Below are 20,452 nucleotides of genomic sequence, written 5' to 3' on the forward strand. Positions count from 1 at the left end.
TGAACGTCTTTACTCTCTCATCCTTCATGCCCCTGTTCAGATTGCGTCTTACATGAAACCTAAACTTAAGTTCAGAATAGCATCACGCTGATTGTTCCACGGGTCAGGATTGAAATGCTGATACAGAAATCACAATTTTATGATTTTCACTGATGGGTCTTTCCTGATGACTCTGGAAGAAATTCTGTGAGCCAACTTCATTGAGGAAGGAGGGTTGGAGTGCTGGCTTTATATATGCTTAGGGCCTCGGGTTGTCAACCAGATTCAACCGTACAAGTCAGCTGGTGTCTGTTAGGAAGCCTTTCTAACTAGCTCTAGAAGAATCCTGACCAAAATGTCAGAACAGAATGGGCTCCATTCTTGAATAGAGATGACTGGTAAGCCAGGGAGGAACTAAGCCAGTCTCTGGGCTCAGCAAACCACTTGAGCCCATTACCTGTCACATGGTCTATGCCTCCAGGACGATGAAAGGTTAGGAGCATGGACTGGGGAGCCTGGTGCTGCCACTTACTAGCTGTATGAAGTCGGGCTAGTTATGTAAACTCCCCAGTAGTAACCCAACGAAGGGCACGGTGACTGTGCCTACCTCATTATGTTGTTTAAGTGATTAAATGCTAAAATGTGTAAAACACAACGTTATCTGTTACGTGGTATATGCTAGTATATAAGCATTAGCTTTTGAAAGAGAAAGACTTTGAAAGTTTCAAATAACACAAGTCGTCAAACTTTTTTGTTTTTCTGTGTTTGTTTCTAGAGCTTTATGCTTTTCCTTCCTTTTGGAAGACATTTTCCTCTACCCTCCTAGGTTCTTCTGGCTGGTCACAGGAAGTCTGAGTAACTCACCAAAATGGCCAAAACCCTCCTCTTAAATACTGTCTTCAGCCAAAGACAGAAGAGGATGTTGGGGGTAGTGGTTTGGGACTTCAAAGCGGGGAGGAAGGCAGTCCACATGGAGCAGATGTTTGGTAAACAAATATTTGCCAGGCCAGGCAGAGACAATGGGACCCAGAGTGGACTCTGATCCCTAGGCCCTGTTTTCCTCCCACCATCCCTAGCCCATATTCTTTGCAGATACCTCTGGTGATAGCTCTGTCGTGGGAACCGGCCCTTTATCAAAATTCTTTTAGGCAGTTAGAGAGTATAAGTCAGTTTCTTCCCTGAGTCTTTTGGGCCTTGATTGTTTTCAGCTGTAAGTAATCCACATGCCAAAGAGACCTTTGGGGCTGGCAAATTTTGTGTCTCCTCGTTCCTTTCAAAACAAATGAAGCAAAACCACAGCACCTACCTTTTTTTTTAAGGGAGTGGCTGGGTAGGATAAAGATTCCTGGAAAGGTCAGGTCTATCTGCGGGGTTGCTGGCCAGCCCAGTGCAGGGGTGACTCGCCAGAGCAGGTGTGACCTGGTCCTTCCACCCTCACAGAGGCTTCCTGGGATGAAAGTGTATACAGTTTTGCCCATGTCACTTAATATTTTAAGTTAAGTCTGTTTTACTGTTAGCAGTAACAGTATTTGGATGAAGGAAATAGGCTGATCTAATCTATGATTTCTGTGTAACCTGGGATAATTATGCTAAAAGGAGCTAGGATTAACTGGCTTTAAAGCACCATCTGGTGGATACCAGGTGTTACTGCAGTTTTTTTCTTTTCTTCTTTCCCTACCTTCCTCCTAGGCTCACGTGTGAGTGGAGAACAAAATACACAAAGTCCTTACAGTCATGGAGCTTTTAGTTTGGGGAGGCCGATACACACACACACACACACACACACACACACACACACACACACACACTCATTCATTCATGTACATGTATATGTAGGATGTGTGCTGAAGAACTAAAGCAAAATAAGAAGATAGAGCATGATGGGGAGAGGATAGGGTGGAATGAGGTGACATTTGAGCAGTAGTCATTACTGTCTAGGGGAAAGGCTATCTCTTAGCAGAAGAAAAGTGAAGCAAAAGCCCTGAGGCAGAATTCTCTGCCTGTTGGAGGATGACAGTGGCTAGAAATAGGAGTCAAGCGATCACATAGGACACCCGGGCCAAGCTAAGAATTTGAGCTTTTGCTTGAACGAGATGGGGAGCCTTTGGAGGCTGTGGAGGAATGATGTGAACTTAGGTTGTATGAGGATCCACTCTCACGCTGTGAGAGTAGGACATGAGGTGTGGAGAGCGCCATTGCAGAGACCACTTAGGAGCCTCTAGCACTGGGCCAGATAAGAGATGCTGCGGTGACCAGTTTGGAACATATTCTGAAGGTGGGGCTTACAGTGTTTAATGATGGGTTGTTAAGGCGCCAGAAAGGGAAGCATCACGGGTGGCTCCAAGGCTGTGGTTGCAGCAGGAGGTGAATACTGATGCCAGTTACAGCCGTGGAGTACTGACAGAGACGTGGAGCTGGGTTAGAAAGCTTTGCCAGACCCAAGCGGGTCACTGTTTGGAAAGTTACAGTTGACTGTTTTGTGGACTACATCAGATCCTTTAAGCTATTGGGAAAGGAACTGTGTTAATGGTGCAATAATACTCATTATTTACAAGTAATCAGTAAGTGAAATATAACCTTCTTGACAGGACTGTGGTTAGATTAGGCTTATAAACTATGGAATTAACTTACCTTTAGTTGCATATCTAATTTATGGTGTGAGCTGATAGGACCTTGTTAGAACATGAAGGAATAATGTGGGTGCTGGTGTGGGTCCAGACGTTCCTTTTTTTGTGTTTTATTCAACAAACCTCTATTAAATGGCTGGTGTTTGCCCCGGCACTACAATGGATACAAGGTGAATTAAAGTTACCCCTAAGTGAGGTACGCAAGCATGTAATGAAATCATGGTAGTCTAATGTGGTGAGTACTTAAGTAGCCAAAATGTAAGTTCTGAAAAAGAAGCAAAGTAACTGCTTGGGCAGATAAAGAGGCTTCTCCTAAGGAGTGGACATTTGAGTTGGTTCCAGGGGAACAGTTCACCAGAGAGAGAATGGGAAAGAAATCCATTCCAGACAGTGCCATCTGTTCCCTGAGGGCATGGTATATAGCTGCAAGGGTACTCGTATTAGTATATGAGTTTGAACCATACAATTAAAATGTTGGGGCCACAGGAAGCAGGAAATAGTAAAGGGCTGCTGGTTCTCATTCCAGGTGACCTGGACTGAGGGAAGACAGGACAGTTTGGGAAATAACCTCTAATACATTCTGGTAGACAGTTGTTATTAGTATCCATTGCCAAAAGGTTGGCAGGTTAAAAAAAAGGGCAGCACAGATTCTAAACTTTAACTTGTCCTACTTATGTTCCTCTGTAGGTTGGCACAGGTCTGGGGCCTACACTGGAGTTTTATGCACTTGTATCTCAGGAACTACAGAGAGCTGACTTGGGTCTCTGGAGAGGGGAAGAAGTAACTCTTAGTAATCCAAAAGGTAATACTAATCTGTGACTAAGTCAATTTGTTATTCAGTTCAGGTAAAGGGCCCTTACAATTCATTATATATATTTAGCTTATAGTAGAGGGCCTGGCTCTCTGACCTAATTTCTTTTCACCTTTGTTTTCTCATTTATCAAATAAGGGAGACCCTTCCAGCTCTAGAGGACTTCATTCTGTGATCTGCTATCTGATTTTGAGAACACTGAATTTCTTAAATGTTCTTAATTACCGGGTCTGTCTTGTTTTGGGAAATAGCATCTAAAGTTTGGTGATTTACTCATTTTATAGGAAGCCAAGAAGGGACCAAGTATATTCAAAACCTCCAAGGCCTGTTTGCGCTTCCCTTTGGTAGGACAGCTAAGCCAGCTCATATCGCAAAAGTTAAGATGAAGTTTCGCTTCTTAGGAAAATTAATGGCCAAGGCTATCATGGATTTCAGATTGGTAAGTATAGAATTACCTTTTTTTCTACAATTTTTTTGTACCTGTGTTCTGTGACGGTACCTTAATCCCCTGCATTTAATGCTATATTTTAAAACACTGCTTCACAAACCTTAATGTGCATATGAATTGCTTGGAGAATTTATTTAAAAAGCCAGTTTTGATTCAGCAGTTCATGGGTCAGGCCCAGGTTTCCACATTTTCTTACCAGCATTCAGGTGATACCCAAGTTCCAGTCTGTGGACCGTTCCTTTAGTAGCAAGGGTTCAGAGAAGCAGGCAACATTAAGGGTGGTTTTAATTATATATATTTTTAAGTGTTTGAGTTAGATTTTTAATTCAATAGGAAAAGTATGAGCATGTGGCTAAACTGCAGTAAATTTCCATTAACGTGCAGGAGTGAAAATAACCCAAAAAATTAGTATTCACAGAGAGGTTTGAATGTTTCTGGACTTTTCTTCATTTTTTTCTTCATGTTTTCTGAGATACTTTGTCAGTATGTGTAAGACGTTTTCATCTGATGTCAGGCTTACAATTTCATTGTTGTTGAAAGAATGTGCTGTTAATCAGTTATTTTTGAAGTTCCATTTTTTCATTTTAGTTATAAGTAATTGGTCTTCTACATTCTTCCTTCCAAATATGCAATAATACAGACTGAAGTGGAATTAAGTTCACTTGGTCCAAAATTGAGTAAGACTCCTCTAAACATCTCTTGGTGTTGAGGTCCTTATGGAGAATGTATGTCCATCATTGAAAACTTCTTTTTTAGGGCCAGTGTTTCAATAGGAATCTTCAGGTTTCGAATTTTTTTTTTTTAACAATATCAGCCCCAAATTGAGTTTAAATGGGGACAGTTTCATGTACTGAGAGAAACAGTTCTTTAAATATGTTTTTTTCCCCTGGGGATTACTTGACCTTTTAAAATGACCTCTTGAAGTGTCACTTAAAGAATTGAGGCAGTGCTAGAAGCTTGGTGTGACTGTTGTGATATTTGCACCTTCTCTTTCAGGTGGACCTTCCCCTGGGCTTACCTTTTTATAAATGGATGCTACGGCAAGAAACTTCGCTGACGTCACACGATTTGTTTGACATTGACCCAGTTGTAGCCAGATCAGTGTATCACCTAGAAGACATTGTCAGACAGAAGAAAAGACTTGAACAAGATAAATCCCAGGTAGGCTTAGAAAATGAGACAGTCAAGTGGATCAGTTTCTTTTTGTAGAAAGATGAGTTCTTTGTCAATGATTTGTATTTGGTCCAGTTATTATTTTATATTGGAAGAGTTTAAATTTTTATTATAATAACTGAAGCATATGATTTTACAGTTGGTAAGATGACCTGTAATAACAGCAGGTGTTGAACAGACAGCTTGACCAGCAAATAAAATACCCCTCTAACTAAAACCATAGGGCTCTTGTTTATTATATTTTAGATGGACATTATGTATCTGGGCAGATACTCTATCATACTGAGTTCTTTTAGTAAGCATTTGAATCAATAAGGCTATTCGCAGGACAGATTGATTTTCCAGAAAGATGGCTTAATTTAGGAACAGTTCATCTGTTTCTAGAGAGATCTCAGGAAGATATTTTTAAAGGTCGTGGTAGGTATCACTGTTTCTTGGTGACATCTGTTAAGGTTTCTCTGTTAGATCTCATGGGTAATCTTGATCTTTAAATCATTAATGTATATTCTCTATACATTAACAAAATTAAATCATTTGAGAATAACAGTGGTTCTGTGTCTGACATTGGAAGAAGACAAAGTTGTATTTTTAAAAAGTGGCATAGAGTCAGACGTCTTGTATGGGGGCAGGTAACGTGGACCAGTGTTAAATCAACTCCCATTTTATAAATTATGTAAAATAAGAATAGAGATTTAAGATTCTGTAGCTAGAAAAAGTGTCACATCTCTTAAGATAGAGAGGAGCTTACAGTAGATGGGGTTTTTAGAATACTTTTTGTCGGGGAAGGAGGTGATTTGTAAGAAAATTAATTTTATCTCCCATATTAATCGGTAATTATTAATGGTAATTTTGGGGTAAATGTTTATTAAGAGAAATTGGTGTTTAAAGAAGCCAGGTCCCTCTTTTCCATATAAAACCTGTTGTCTTGGGATTTTTAGTAAGGTTTATGCTCACCAACTTTTAAGGTTTAAATTTTAAACTACTGTCATCTTATTTAAGATCATCTCTTAGGAAAATAACGCAAACACCACCACAGACAGCCCCGCCCGCTCCAGATACAGGACAGCTTGTGGTGCTCTTCCACGAGCCTTACGTGTACTCATTCATTTAATCTGCTGTGAGATTTAGATATTCCCGTTACCCCTACTTTACACATGAGAAACCCAAGGCAGATGGTTGAGTAACCTGCCCACAGTCACATACCTAGAACACCGGAGAGCTAGAACTGAAACCCAGGCTGTCTGCTCTGGAGCCCACACTCTGACGGCTTTTGCAAGCTCTCTCACTTACCCTTGTCTCCAGTGCAGTGTGCTGCCACAGTTCTCTTTCTCAAATCTTTGGAGATTTGTTCTTCTGATCTTTATTATTCCTGATGTTACCAATTTAAAAATATAAAATCCATAGCACAGAAACCACACTCCAGAAACTGGCAACTGGAACATGAGGACTGGTGGTATTCTCACACACCTCACCTCATTATTTATAAAGCATTCTGATGGAGCAAGTTGTCCTGGCTGAGTTTCCACTGGGCAGTTTAAATTCTTGAAAGGCACATGGAAAATGGGCTAAAACTTGGCTTTCAATTTAACGTGTAAGGTCTAGAGAAAGAGACAGCTAATTCCTTTTAAACATCTCAAGGACATATTGTATATTCTAGATTCCTATCAATGATAGCATTTTGGAGAGCTTTCTAGTCAGAGAACGTTAAAATGGAGAGTTTAAGTCCTTTTGCTGAAGAATATTTCAAATGTAAAATGAAAAGTCTTTCTTTGTGTGTCATCCAGTGATGTTCCCGAAACTGAGAGAGACCTAAACATGTATTTTTGCAGAGGAGTAAAAATTCTCAACAATGTATTTTACCTTAACCCTAACCCTCCTCTGTGTTTTGAATTATCTGTAATCCTACGCAGCTTTCACTTTCCTCTTTAAAAAATGACTGTTAACCAGAACTTCGTAGCCTTTTTTTTGTTTAAATGATTTTCTGCACTTTGACTGTTTAGCCATTAGGAATTTCATACTCGGAGGCATCTTTAATTCGGAAGGTCATTTACCTTCTTTCTCCTATACTGGATACCTTCATTTTCAGATAGAATTTGCAGTTTTGTATGTTGGTCTTTGATTCAGAAATTATATTTTATATAAGCCTTTCATGATCTTAAACATTTTAAAAAGTGAATAATACTAACTTTTTAACATTTGTCTTCAGAGTAGGAGTTGACTTTTCTTAGGGGTTTGCTAGAGCCTTTTTTCATCACACTGTTGCTGTATGAATACAAATTTGTTAATGCTGGGCCTACAGTAATCGAATGAAGAATCTCTGGGTATTCTTTAGACTTGAGCTTGCAGAGAAAAAATTTATTTATACTAGATAGTGCATTATTTGTATCTACAATTTCCTAACTGCACTGTATTACTCAGTATTTGCTATATACATGTATTGGATTCATTAAGATTAGCCTGGAATTTATAAAAAGTTTGTCTGGCTCTATAGAGCCTACCCTCTTAAATTGACCACTGTGCAAATGATTATGGCCTTTCTGTGAAATCTGACTGAATATGGTCAGATTGAGTAGCGGACACCTCATTGCAGAGGAGCACTCAGGCTATCTTGTTTTCTCATATAAAAATAATTGGATTTTGAAGTGTTTAAGATTATTTCCTTTCTGATCTCAGTGACTTATTTTTGTGTAGATGATGACAAAAAAAGAAAGAAATAAGAGCTAAGGGAACCCATAAAATTTATTAGCATATCTTTTATTTCATAAACACAAACATAACTGACTGAATTACTGGGCTTGACCCCCCGCCCCCTTTTTTTTAGACCAAAGAGAGTCTACAGTATGCATTAGAAACCCTGACTATGAACGGCTGCTCAGTTGAAGATCTAGGATTGGATTTCACTCTGCCGGGGTTTCCCAACATCGAACTGAAGAAAGGAGGAAAGGATATACCGGTCACCATCCACAATTTGGAGGAGTATCTAAGAGTATGTACTCGCAGCGCCCCCTGGGGCGAAGGCCAGCTGTGGCCATGCGGGGCTGGGCCCGGGGGGCCTGCTTTGAGGCGGGGGAGGGAAGGGAGGGTCGAGTGAAGCACAGGTGCGTGTCCGGTAGCTGCTGCACCCCGTGGTGTGAGACCTTTGACGCCCGGGATCACTGCACGAAGTCCACTTCTCCTGACCTTCGCTTCTGTTTGCTCTTGAGAGAACGTGTCAGATGTCTTGCAGTACCTTCTATAACCTTGAACTCTCTCTTCAAGCTTGAATACTATCTAATAACATCTCATTTTCTTAGTTTGAAGAAATCAGTGAAAAGCAGCCATCCCTTGTGTTGTCACTAAACTGCATTTCTACCTTTCTATCAAGCCACCTAACTTGACCTAATAGCCTTTAACGCTGTCCACACGTGCGTGCGCGCACACATTTATGGGTCTGGTGAGGCCTTTCATGATCCTTGACCATATTTGTTAAGGAAAACAATTTTGTACTGAATACAAATTATGTTTTAGATTACAACCTATGTAAGTCTTTATTATCACTACTTCTGGAAAAATTTCTTTTGGTTTATTCCTGACATTGAATGGAAAGAGCATTGGGTTCCAGACAAAATACCACCTATACCTCCTAGACCTGACTTTTCCACTAACTTACTGTGGGATTTTAGATAGAACCTCTGAAAAATTTCAGCTCCAGTTTCTTCATCAGTTTGAGAGAAGAAGATAGCAGAGGACCTCTATTATTTAGTATGCCTAACAGTTCTGTGATTCCTAAGTAATTCCTTTAACAGTCAGTAGGGCTGTGTTCTCATACTACCTACTTTGAGAAAATTAATCTTTCAGCTTACTAGTAAATGATGAGTTAACTCCAAACTAGGTTCTCTGAAAATATTTGTAATAATGCTTGTGTTTTTCTGTCAACAAAACGCTATTGTTTTCATTTTTATCTGAGTAGGTCCCCTATTTCTGAATCCAAAGGGTTAGCCAAAGTCATTGATGACTAGGAGATGTTGGACCAATAGCAGATGCTTTCTGTGGCCCTTCAGTTTCACGTGGCTGCATTCCAGAGTTTACCTTTCTCTAAGTGGAGACACATACTGCAGAAGGATTGGGCTCTAAGAACTTAACAGGAGTTAGAACTAAAAATTGCACATTAAAAATTTAAAACACTTAACAGTTGGTAATTTTGACTCTTGAAACATTATCTTTAATTCTCAATAACATTTTATCCTCTTCGGAAGTTTCATCTGCTTCTCATCTGGTAAGGTAAAGTATAACTCATAGGGATTTTATGTACTGATAAATGAATTTTAAAACACACTAAATATATTAATTTATAACACACATGGCGTTTTTTACATTTTCTTATTGGCCAGACCCTGAATTAGAAGTTGACCTGACTTGTCTTTTACTTACATAGTTTACTGGGAGATATTTTAAAGACTTCATTTTTTTTTTTTAAGTGATCAGGAAGGATGTTTCACTGTAGTTTGCCAAATATTAAATAGGAAAGAAATTTGAAATCTTGTCGCAGATTTTGAAAGAGTTTTCTTTTTGCAGCTGGTTATATTCTGGGCACTAAATGAAGGCGTTTCCAGGCAGTTTGATTCATTCAGAGATGGATTTGAATCAGTCTTCCCACTCAGTCACCTTCAGTACTTCTATCCGGAAGAAGTGAGTAGCTTGTGTGTAAAAGAAATGGTCATCTCTAGTTCTCTACCTATAATTATCTTAGTGGGGTCTCTCTGTGCTATTTAGTCAAAGACCCCATTGTTGCAAACAGAAAGGTAGATGGTTGGGTGCGGTGGTGGGGTGGATGTTTGGGAAAGATAAGATCATTTCCTGAGTGAGGAAGAATGTTAAATGTAATGTATTAAGTATAATGTATAACATATATAAATAAGTATTAAATATAGTATAAAAGAGCATGGGATCCATGTGTGATTGAGTAAGCATAGCATTCTGTTTTTCTTTTTGTTTCTGTTTGTTTTTTTTTTTTTTTGGCTCTGTTGGGTCTTCGTTGCTGCGCACGGGTTTTCTCTAGTTGCGGCGAGCGGGGGCTACTCTTCATTGAGGTGTGCGGGCTTCTCATTGCAGTGGCTTCTCTTGTTGTGGAGCGCGGGCTTCAGTAGTTGTGGCTCATGGGCTTAGTTGCTCTGCGGCATGTGGGATCTTCCCGGACCAGGGCTCGAACCCGTGTCCCCTGCATTGGCAGGTGGATTCTTAACCACTGCGCTACCAGGGAAGTCCCAGGCATAGCATTCTTGTCAGCTGACCCTCGACGCTGCTTGGTGGAGAGTGGAACTTGGGTTTCTGTACACCTGTGGCTGGCGGGGAGAGCCATGGGTCCATAGTAATGAAAGTGACACTGGGGAGGTTACTTGTTGTTTTTAAGCTAAACTTTCTGGATTCGCTGAGATGTTGATTGTTTCATGAGCGAGGTTAGTCCTTGAAGTTTTAAGGAAATGTTGCAAATTACCTAGTTGCCAAATCCAGAGAACACTTGTGAGAATGGAGTTAATGAGTTTATGTGCATCATTTTTTTCCAGCCGTCTTTACTTAAAGTGCAACAAGAATCTCAGAAAACTACTTACTGATAGTGAGGTGTCATGGAAAGGGTCTGGAAGGTGTTTGGTCTCCCAGGTGGGAAACCTTTCTGTTTCTCGTTTGAGCACTAGCTGTAGACTACACCTTTATTACCGACTGAATCGGGAATCTTTAAATGACTTAGCGTTTTCATCTCAATTATTATTTTTATGTCCACTTTGATTTGCTGCTTATTAAAACATGTGGTGTACCTGGCACTTTTAGGCACTAAGTGTCACCTGGAATTGAAAACAGCAAGTGTTCCTTTTGGAATTGGATCCTGGTCCCCACTACTTAGCGGTGTGACCTTACCCAGCTTGTCCTATCTGAGCTGACTGGCTCATTCATAAGATTGAGATAACCTCTCGCTTACTGAACAAGATACATAAAGTACCTGACAGTGAGTGACACGTAGTAGATACCAAATTTCACATGCTCCAAATGGATTTTCTCAGAGTGTACGAGTCATCCTGCAAATGGGCAGTCTACCAGGTGAGAGATGGTTTAATTGGAAACTCATGTTAGATTTTCCAAGGACACACAGGCATTTTTTGCTTTCTGATATCTGTTCTGTAATGACTAGCGTGGTCCTAGATGACCATGTGGCACAGAATTGCCTTTCTTTGCAAAGTGGGAAAACCTTCCCATTTGCTGTGTCTCAGTTCAGCTCTCCTCTCCCACTTCTGTCTCCAGCTCACTGTTCTCTCTCTTGGTTTCCATTATGGTGTGCCCTCGTGTTTCTAAAAGCCAGGATTTATAAAATCTCCCTGGTTAGAAGTAGATATTGAGTTAAAGCCTCTTAAGAAACGAGAAGAATTAGGAGAACTTCAGTTAAGGGCTGGTCTCAGGTATGTTTTGTCTTAGATTAAAGGCTCCCTAGAACCTAGTTCATGCAAATGGGCAGCGCACCTGTTCATGTCAGCTGAAGAAGAGCTTGAATCTGTAAATATACTAGAAGAGCACATTGTAAAAGCACATTGTAAAGAGTACCAAGCTGGGTACTTGGGGCTTCTGTAGACCTTTATGTTGGCACGCCACAGAACAGAACATGCGTGCATTTTCAGTCAGTTACACAGCTGTGTCCTTAGTAATCTGTTGCCCGTGTTTAAACACACAGCTGGATCAGCTCCTGTGTGGCAGTAAAGCAGACACTTGGGATGCAAAGACACTGATGGAATGCTGCAGGCCAGATCACGGTTATACTCATGACAGGTAAGTCCTGGGTTCTGCCAGTTTTCAGATACACACACATATATATACATTTTAAAATTTGTTTACTTATTAAAGGAGGCTTTCTAATATTTTGGCTTCATTTCTCTCAAGACTGCAACTTCAGGACCGAAAGGGTTTTTTGGTTTTTTTGCCCCAAGTATTTCTGTGAAAATGGGCGGGAGGAGGAAAGGTGGGGAATCCCACTGTGACCCCATTACCCATTTTTACGTATAGTAAAGTGGAAATATCTGTACAATCCCAGACAGGTCTTATTTATTACAACAGTAATCATTCCACTTGAATTCCAGCTGTAACAACAGAAACATATTTGAGTGCATTACAACGTGAATTCATATGCAGTCATATTTACATTTGATAGTCTCTAGCTAATTATGAGAGTCAAAACTGTATTTTAATACGATGAAGTAACTATGGTGTATTTATTTCTGTTATAGTCGGGCTGTGAAGTTCTTGTTTGAGATTCTCAGTAGTTTTGATAATGAGCAGCAGAGGTTATTTCTCCAGTTTGTGACAGGTAGCCCAAGATTGCCTGTTGGAGGTGGGTACAGCAGTTGATTTACTGTAGCTATGAGTGAGTGTATGTATGTGTGTGTGTGTGTGTGTGTGTGTGTGTGTGTGTGTGTGTGTGTGAGGGGGGGGTGGAGAACGCACGCAAAACTTCAGTGCCAACAGCAGGATATTCTTTATTTGACCTTGAGTGCCTCTTAGTTATTTCAATATCATAATGTTTCTAAGTTTTCAATTTGTTCTGCAGTGTGTTAAGGGATATCACTGGCAGGACAATTCATAGGGATTGACTTAAACACACTGAAGTAGGACTACTAATGTACATGTAATGCTGCTTCTCTACACAAAATTCAAATTCTCAGACATACGTACATTATAAACCCTTAGATGGCTTAGATGAAAAGGCATTCTAAAGTCTGTTTTTTTCAGAAATGAATCCTAATATGAGTTGAATTGGCGCTCTTTTAAAAGCATAAGGGAAGCATAAAGAACTGTTTGCCTCCATGTTATACAGTGACTTTTGATTGTAAACAAAGCACGTACCAGATTCCGTACCCTCGATGTATCTTGAATGGGTAGAGTTCATTCAAGATATATCGAGCAGGAAAGAGTACCTCTGTGTATGGTAATGCTGTGCATTAGAGCAGTATAGTGTGTTTCTGATGGGGGCAGATAAGAAAGGGTACGTATACTTGTGCTTCCAGACCCATTCTCCTTATGGATGAGAGGCGGGTTTCCCTGAGCTAGCTGGCGGGCATCCCGTAAACTTGCCAAGTTCCTCTGTCCTTCTTTCTTCCCTCTTCATCAGGCTTCCGGAGCTTGAATCCACCTTTGACAATTGTCCGGAAGACCTTCGAATCAACAGAGAACCCAGATGACTTCCTGCCCTCCGTAATGACCTGTGTGAACTATCTTAAGTTGCCGGACTATTCGAGCATCGAGATAATGCGAGAAAAGCTGTTGATGGCAGCGAGGGAAGGGCAGCAGTCGTTCCATCTTTCCTGATCACAATGAGAAACGCAGTGTCTGCCTGTTACAGCAAAAGAGAAAAATCATGATTTCTTTTCTAAATGTATCACCTGAGTCAAGGAAACATGTTACGCCTTCTTGTTGTAGGAAAACGGCTTGCAGATTATAAAAGAGACACTTGGTTCCTATTCCTTAATGGCCCCATGGACTTAAAGTGATCAGGCCCTAAAACGTTGTTGTGATGAGGTTTCTTTAGCAAGTTCTTGTTTAAATTATCATTTATTTGACGAGTGAAGTTTTTAACTTGCTTTGCTGTGTGAAATTTAAAAAAAGGGATGTTTTTCCAGGCTGAAACAATAAATGTCGCTGTGCAGTTTAATTCTGGGCTGTGTGTATCCATCTAGCTAAGTCTGCAGTTTTGTTTCCTCCAAAGACAACTCTTGTACATAAGTACAGAAATTAAAGCTCCCGTGTATTTGACAAATACAGTTTAGTAGGTGAGCTCTGTGTGCTTTTCACTTCCCCTGAGTTTCCCCGCCCTGATCCGTGTACTGTCTGTGCCGCTCACACAGGTTTTTTGTATACAGAACCCACAGTTGGTACATCTTCGTCAGCCATGGGCTTTCGTTGTTCCCTGTTCTCTCTCAAATTAAGATATAATTTAAAATTCATGGAATTGAAATATGTTGTCAATATAATTCAGCCTTTGTAACTAGGTAGCCTTTTCTTATAGCTTAGTTTTAATGTAGTTGTAGGGTATCACTGGCCTTGTACCAGGGACGCACTAGGACTGTTTACGTGGTGATTCTGGCAACCACCGCCTCTGTGATGGAGGCAAGGAGAGCTCATTCGTTTCTTTTGTGTAGGTTAAAAAGTCTGCAGCTTGGGCTGGCCAGTATTTATTATTCTGTGGCCAGAGCATTTTGAATTGATGTATACGGTTTTAAGCAAAGTTAGCAGGTTTCATTCCCTGTTGGAGTAAAGAAAAAGTTTTCCCCCCTTTCTCTCGTTTTAAGTTTTTGTTCGGTGTCTTCTTTCGCTGTTCCGCTCTTCTCTCCCCCTCCTCCCAGTGCTCACGCGGGACAAACAGCTCAGCCTTTGTCTCGACACACATCAAAGCACCTGTAGGCCATGCTCTGTCCAGTTGTTTTCTGTGCTGATTTCTCAAATCTGCAATAATTCTTCAGGTTCATGTTTTTACCTGAAAATAAATAAAGTTTGCTTTACCTTTTTTGTTTATAGTTCTGTGCCGTATGCATCACTTTTAGTTGTAGAGATGTATCTCAATGCAGGCAGATCGTCACAGCTCATGGCTGATTTCGCTATTCAAAGAATTTAGAATAGCAACTGAAGAACATAAAATGTAGAAAGAGAATGAGAGGAGACTCCTTCCTTCATTCCTAAGGTTCAAAATTAAGCCTGTTGCATAAATTTGAGAGAATTTCCATCATTCATCTTTCTGAAAATGAGAGATGAGCTAATTGTTTTCTTATTGGACTTTGAGAAATCAATTTTCTTTTGTTTGACTGTTCTAAAGTCTTATTTAATTGATGTCAAAACCCCTTTGTCCCCTATTTCACCACTTAAAAGAAACTCCGTGGCTTATTTTATTTAGATTACTTTGTCGTTTCCACTTAAATGGCCTTATAGGAGCATCCCCTCGTCTCAGTGCACCTGGGCAGTGACCCACCCCCCTTAGGTGGGACGGAGCTGTGAGAGGAACTCGGAGTGTCTCTCCCTGGTCCTTGCAGAGGCTCTGGAGAGTGAGCTGCTTCCCTTTGACATCAGAGGAGGGAGTTGTGTTTCTGCAGTTCTAACATTGACACCGTAGGACCTGTGCAGTTTAATCAAGTGAAACTAGTGTTAAAGAATGAACCAATTTGTTTTAAATCGTTCTGATACCTTTTTACAGACTAAGCGCAAAAAAGAGTTTTGCGTGAGCATAACCTTTTTGTTCCTCATTTTTTAAAGGGTTCTGTCGTTAAAATTTAGACGTATGTATAAACAAAGTAATGCATCATATTCAGATATCTTCTGTATTTAACATTTTAGCCATATCATGGCCCTGGCAGATTTGGCCTCATTGATCTCAGCGTCTAAGGAGTGAGTACATTGGATGGTTTTGAATCGCACTGTGGAGCCTGATTGTTTCAAAGTCGGTAGTTCTCTGTTTAAAAGCTTTCAGTCTTTAGCTTACTCCTTAATTTGGGGACACTTGGTTAATTAGGGGCAAGAAGACTTCCCATTTGAAAGCAGTCTCTCTTGGCAGAGGCCTTAATATTACATCATAGGGAGAAGTAGACTTCATCTGCTGTTCCTCCAGTTATGCCTTAAATTTATTTGCTGAGTAATCCTGTCAACAAGCACTACTCTCTATGCTTTACACACGTAGACAGTTTGGATAGTGGCTGAGATTTTGTTGTCTTTTAGTGTTTGCTGAGGTGGAGTCAGTCAGATGTTAGTCACAGCTAACACCGACTATGGCGTTGTCATTTAGACAGTTACTGATTTGATCTGCTTTGTTTATGAAAACACAGTCCTCACTATTTAAGAAGGAAGAGTTGGTTAAATGTATTCCCCTCCTCCCAGCCCCCCCCCAAAAAGTGAATGAATTGTAAATGCTAGGTAGTCTCATCAGGAACAGACATGGAGAGAATTCTAGATGCCTTAGCCAAACCCAGCAGAAGAAACCTTTCACACAGCTTCTCATTGGATACAGACTTTTCTTTCTCTTCCTGTGCTTCGGCTCTGGTTCCCTGTGTTTGTACTGATCGAGAACTGTCTTTCACCTTATATTCCATAAAGAAGAGAGTATTCTAAAGTCTGTCCTGCATTTGGCTATCCTTGCAAGTTTGGTACATAACATGAAAGGGAGAGGTGCGGCTGGCTGGCTGACGTCACTTCCTGCCCTTCTTCAGGGCCTCCTGTGCATAAAGGCCATAAGGCCGAGGGACAAAAAGCCCCAACTTCTGCATCCAAGAAGTTAGCGATTCAACTCTTGATTTTCCGCAGTAAGGATTATCGCCAGCGACTTGTGAGTGTGTCTTTCCTTTAGTTCCCCAGGCGTTAAGGCTGTGCTCCCGATTCCTGCCAGTAAATTCAGGAGATGGGAATGTTTCTGATAGTCCACGGAAGAATGTGATAAAAAAGGAGACTTGCTGGGGAAAGACATAACTGTGCGTTCAGAAACCAAGTCCTTCCGGGGGGATTCTGGATGCTCTTGTTCATTCTTCATTAGCAAAGATGATGGAGCCTTTAATTCATTTATCTTGGGCTTTGTTTTTTTGACCCACATTATTTTCCCTATTGTAATGAGAACGTTGTTTGAAAATGTCATACTCTGTATTTCTTACTCTGAGAAATGCTTTTGTATGGGTCTTAGGTTTGACGCTGCAGTAGTTGGCATACCCAGTAAGGGATAACCTAGTGACAAATCACTGAAAATGCTTCCTTTGTTACCTCAAAAGAAAAAAATTCCAGACAAAATATAGCATTTATATTTATAGAAAATGGAGGATTGGCTGTTTTCCAAGAACTTCAAGTTAATTCTTATGCAAGGAAAAGTTCTTAACTCTAAAGACTTGTTCTGCATAAGGAGACACTCTTTAATAATGGAAGAGGTGGTTTTATTTTTACAACAAGCCTACTCATATTACCAAACCTATAACCAATTGCTGATCTCCTGTGTAAAGCATTTTTTTCTCTTATCTGAAACAGTGATTTATATGAACTGTTGGAATAATGGAACCTCAAACTACAGATGTGTATGTAAAATTGCATAAATGCACTGACTTCCTTCTCCCTGAATATATTTTTAATAAACAGCATTATCCTACATGGTCAGTTTTATTAAATTATGCACAACCAGAGGGTTCTTCTGAGAAGTGGTATGCTTGTATGGGTGGCTTTGGAAAGCTTCCTAGTGTGGTAAGTAACACAGTAATCTTAGCCTTTTTGGGAGGCATCAGAGGAGGGAGTTGTGTTATAGGAGCCAGATGTATTCAGAGAGATGGCCCGAATACTTGCTTGTTGGTGGAGAGAGATGGGCACTTGCGTTGTAAGCTACTCTGCAGTGGTGAAGTGGGAGCCCTGGTGGGGAGATGCTTGCCCCTGTGTGCAGACAGTAGACCCTCCTGGTTGGAACCCCTTGAAGTCACTGTTCTTGGCTTTCATGACTGGTTGCTCTGCCCTTGACCAAGGTCTGGATCATCATCAGCCTATTCCACTGAAACAGAAAAAGAAAAGTCAAATTGATTTAGGAAAGCAAGGGAGGTGAGGGTTTCGTTTGCTCGTTTTGTTTTTTGTTTGTTTTTTAAGAGTGGTGATTGAATTTAGGGGATTTTTTGTTGTTATTTTTAAGAGAACAAGTGAATGAAATGTATACATTTCATATACTTTTGTAAGTACACGGCACAGCACACGTATATACGCACTCGTGTATTCTTCTGTATTGTCTTGGTGTAACTGCCTAGGTATAACCATATTTTTCTCTTGATGAATCTCTTGGTCCGTGAGACGACTAAATTACAGGTGGAGGGTGCTGTGCAGTACCAGCCCGCCACCAGCCGGCCTGTACGGGAGTCTGTAAGCACCGGAGCGTCTGTAGCACCAATTCCAGGGTTGGGGCGTGGAGCATCACAGTTTTGGTTGATGTAATTCTGCAAATTGACCTTGGCATGTTGAGTTACACAGAGGGTTTAAATCTCAGCGGCAGTTGTTTGCACTAGAAAAGTGTCCCTTCAGACCCTCTTGAGACCAGTGCTCGGGGGATGGGGTGCATTTCATGACAGTTCTCACAACAGGCATGCTTGCTGAAGCCTGTGCCATTCCTCGTTCTCAGCCAGGTTAGTGACCTCAAGGTTATCTGGTCACTCTCCCCACCCTCCACCCGCCCCCCGACTCTGCGTGAGAAGCACAGGAAGAGTGGCGGTGCTGGTGCCTGAAACGGTGCCGTCCTGCCTTTGCGAAGAGCTGCCAGGGAGCAGGGCCCACAACCCGCAGGAGTTTGCCTGGGGACTTGAGGCAACCTTGACAGACGCCAGAGGTGTCTGTACCTCGGATACCCCGTTGTGGCTTCACGGCCCAGGCACGCAGGATGACTGCACTCTCCCTGGGAATTCAGGCTTCAGAGAGAGATTTTCCTCTCTGTGCCTAAGATACATGGAAACATTCATTAGGGACACTATATTAAGAATTTATTAAGAAAATTGTGCTAAGGAATATGAGGGCAGAAGACACAAGTCGAGATGGCTTAAGGGTCAAGTCCGTGTTTACACTGTTTAATGCTACGTGTGCAGTTGACATGAAAAAGTGGTTATTTGAAATGATCGTAGAAAATTAACAGTGGTCCATGGAAAGCCCAATGCACTCCATTTGGCGTGCACTTCTTAATAAGGGAACCTGGGCCTCCGTTGAGACCCATCCTGTCAGCCCACTCTACTCCCACAGTGCGTCCTGACGTCACTTAGCGCCACAGGACTTAACATCTCTTAGAACCGAGGCATCCTGGTAACTCGCCCAGAGCTGTGTGAAGGGCTTTGTGGAAGAACGAGTGTTGGCGCAGGAAGAGGCCTGGACATTCAGGCCTGACTCAGCCCTGGCTCCTCTTCCTGGGTAGTGTCATGACCCCTAACCTCGCTGGCCCTTATCCTCTGCACTTGTCAAACCAATTCAGTCATCTCTAAGGTCACGTTTTTTTTTTTGTTTTTTTTTTTGTTGTTGTTGTTGTTGTTTTTGCGGTGCACGGGCCTCTCACTGCTATGGCCTCTCCCGTTGCGGAGCACAGGCTCCGGACACGCAGGCTTTAGCGGCCATGGCCCTCGGGCCCAGCCGCTCCGTGGCATGTGGGATCTTCCCAGACCGGGGCACAAACCCGTGTCTCCTGCATCGGCAGGCGGACTCTCACCCACCGCGCCACCAGGGAAGCCCTAAGGTCACGTTTTAATGGTAATACTCATACAATCTTGGGTGTGAGTCTTTGCAACATGTCCCGGTGTTTCTCCACGAAGGCATCGTAGCATTTGGGTTGGCACAGTTCTTCCCGCAGAGCTTCTGGCTTCTCTGGCTCTGAGTGTCAGCAGCACTCACTCTCTAGGCATTGGGACAACTTGAAACGCCCTCTAATGCTTTCCAGCATCCCAGATATCAGGGTGTTACCCCCCAGCTGAGAAGCGGTGATTATGTGTTGCAGCTTTTGGAAAGCGATCCAAGTTTTATATTCAGCCAGTAATTATGGTTAATAACAAATCAAAGTATTGCAGCACTTAGGAGTGGGCACAACTCAGGGATAAGAAGAGGAACAGAAAAATTATTCAGTCAGAAAAAGCCACAGTTCTGTCCTCCCCCTCCCCACACACACACACACACACACACACACACACACACACACACACAATGTGCAGGAGGAATTCATCTTACTGCTCTGACATCCACCTTAGGTGAGAACTTCTACAGTGTTGGGAAAAGGATATCCTCTTGTACCAAATATAACTTTCAGAGAATTTTAAATTCAGAAAATGTCATGGCAATTGTCGCTTTTCCAATTTAAAAACAGTCTTAACTAAATTCATTGAGAAAAGTCCAGTAGTTCTAACCGATGTTAGAGGATGTTAAGTAAAGATTCAAGCCAGTGTTTTCAACGTTCTAGAATTACTTAAAAGAAGTTGGCCTCTCAGCATTGCATTATGCGCTAATGGAGTGGGCCAATAAGCTTCCTTTCCTCCATGGACAGTTTAGCGCTGGCGTAGATTCCTTTGCTCCCATTGTTCTGACACGTAATGTTCCAGAGTGATGGAAAGAATACAGGATCCGTTTCCTCCCAAAGCACTAAATGGTGTTTTGACAAACAGAAGAAGTTGAGATTTTTGTGGTCTTTCTCTCCAACGTACCATTTTCCTTGCCCCGTATCACAACACCCCTGGGGGCGGGCGGAGGTGAGACAGGGAATCTAATCAATTACTGATCAACCTGACGTTCACCACAAAGTGGATGAATTAGAAGAAAAAAAAGTAGGTTTTTTTAAAAAAATCGTTTTTCCTTTACATGGAGATTTTCATGAGGAGTGCATGGTCAGTGAAGCATACTGCAAATGTTTCAATGTGATGTGTTCAGTCCTCCTGTTTTATC

General features: G+C 41.4%; 1 protein-coding gene across 17 annotated transcripts in view; it reads left to right on the forward strand.

Moving 5' to 3' along the window:
• Positions 1-17,162, forward strand: part of TRIP12 (thyroid hormone receptor interactor 12) — a 150,631-nt gene extending 133,469 nt beyond the window's left edge. For 16 of the 17 annotated variants that reach the window (XM_073807168.1, XM_033859590.2, XM_033859596.2 and 13 more), the window contains 8 exons: positions 3,294-3,408; positions 3,702-3,856; positions 4,862-5,026; positions 7,860-8,024; positions 9,593-9,706; positions 11,736-11,830; positions 12,286-12,389; positions 13,167-17,162. In XM_073807168.1, the coding sequence (XP_073663269.1) occupies positions 3,294-3,408; positions 3,702-3,856; positions 4,862-5,026; positions 7,860-8,024; positions 9,593-9,706; positions 11,736-11,830; positions 12,286-12,389; positions 13,167-13,363 (1,110 nt within the window). In that variant the 3' untranslated portion in view covers positions 13,364-17,162. The remainder of the gene's footprint in view (positions 1-3,293; positions 3,409-3,701; positions 3,857-4,861; positions 5,027-7,859; positions 8,025-9,592; positions 9,707-11,735; positions 11,831-12,285; positions 12,390-13,166) is intronic. The other variant, XM_073807173.1, reaches the window with a different exon arrangement.
• The last annotated feature ends 3,290 nt before the right edge of the window (positions 17,163-20,452 follow it).

This window comes from Tursiops truncatus, chromosome 7 (assembly GCF_011762595.2).
Source record: "Tursiops truncatus isolate mTurTru1 chromosome 7, mTurTru1.mat.Y, whole genome shotgun sequence".
Lineage (NCBI taxonomy): Eukaryota > Metazoa > Chordata > Mammalia > Artiodactyla > Delphinidae > Tursiops > Tursiops truncatus.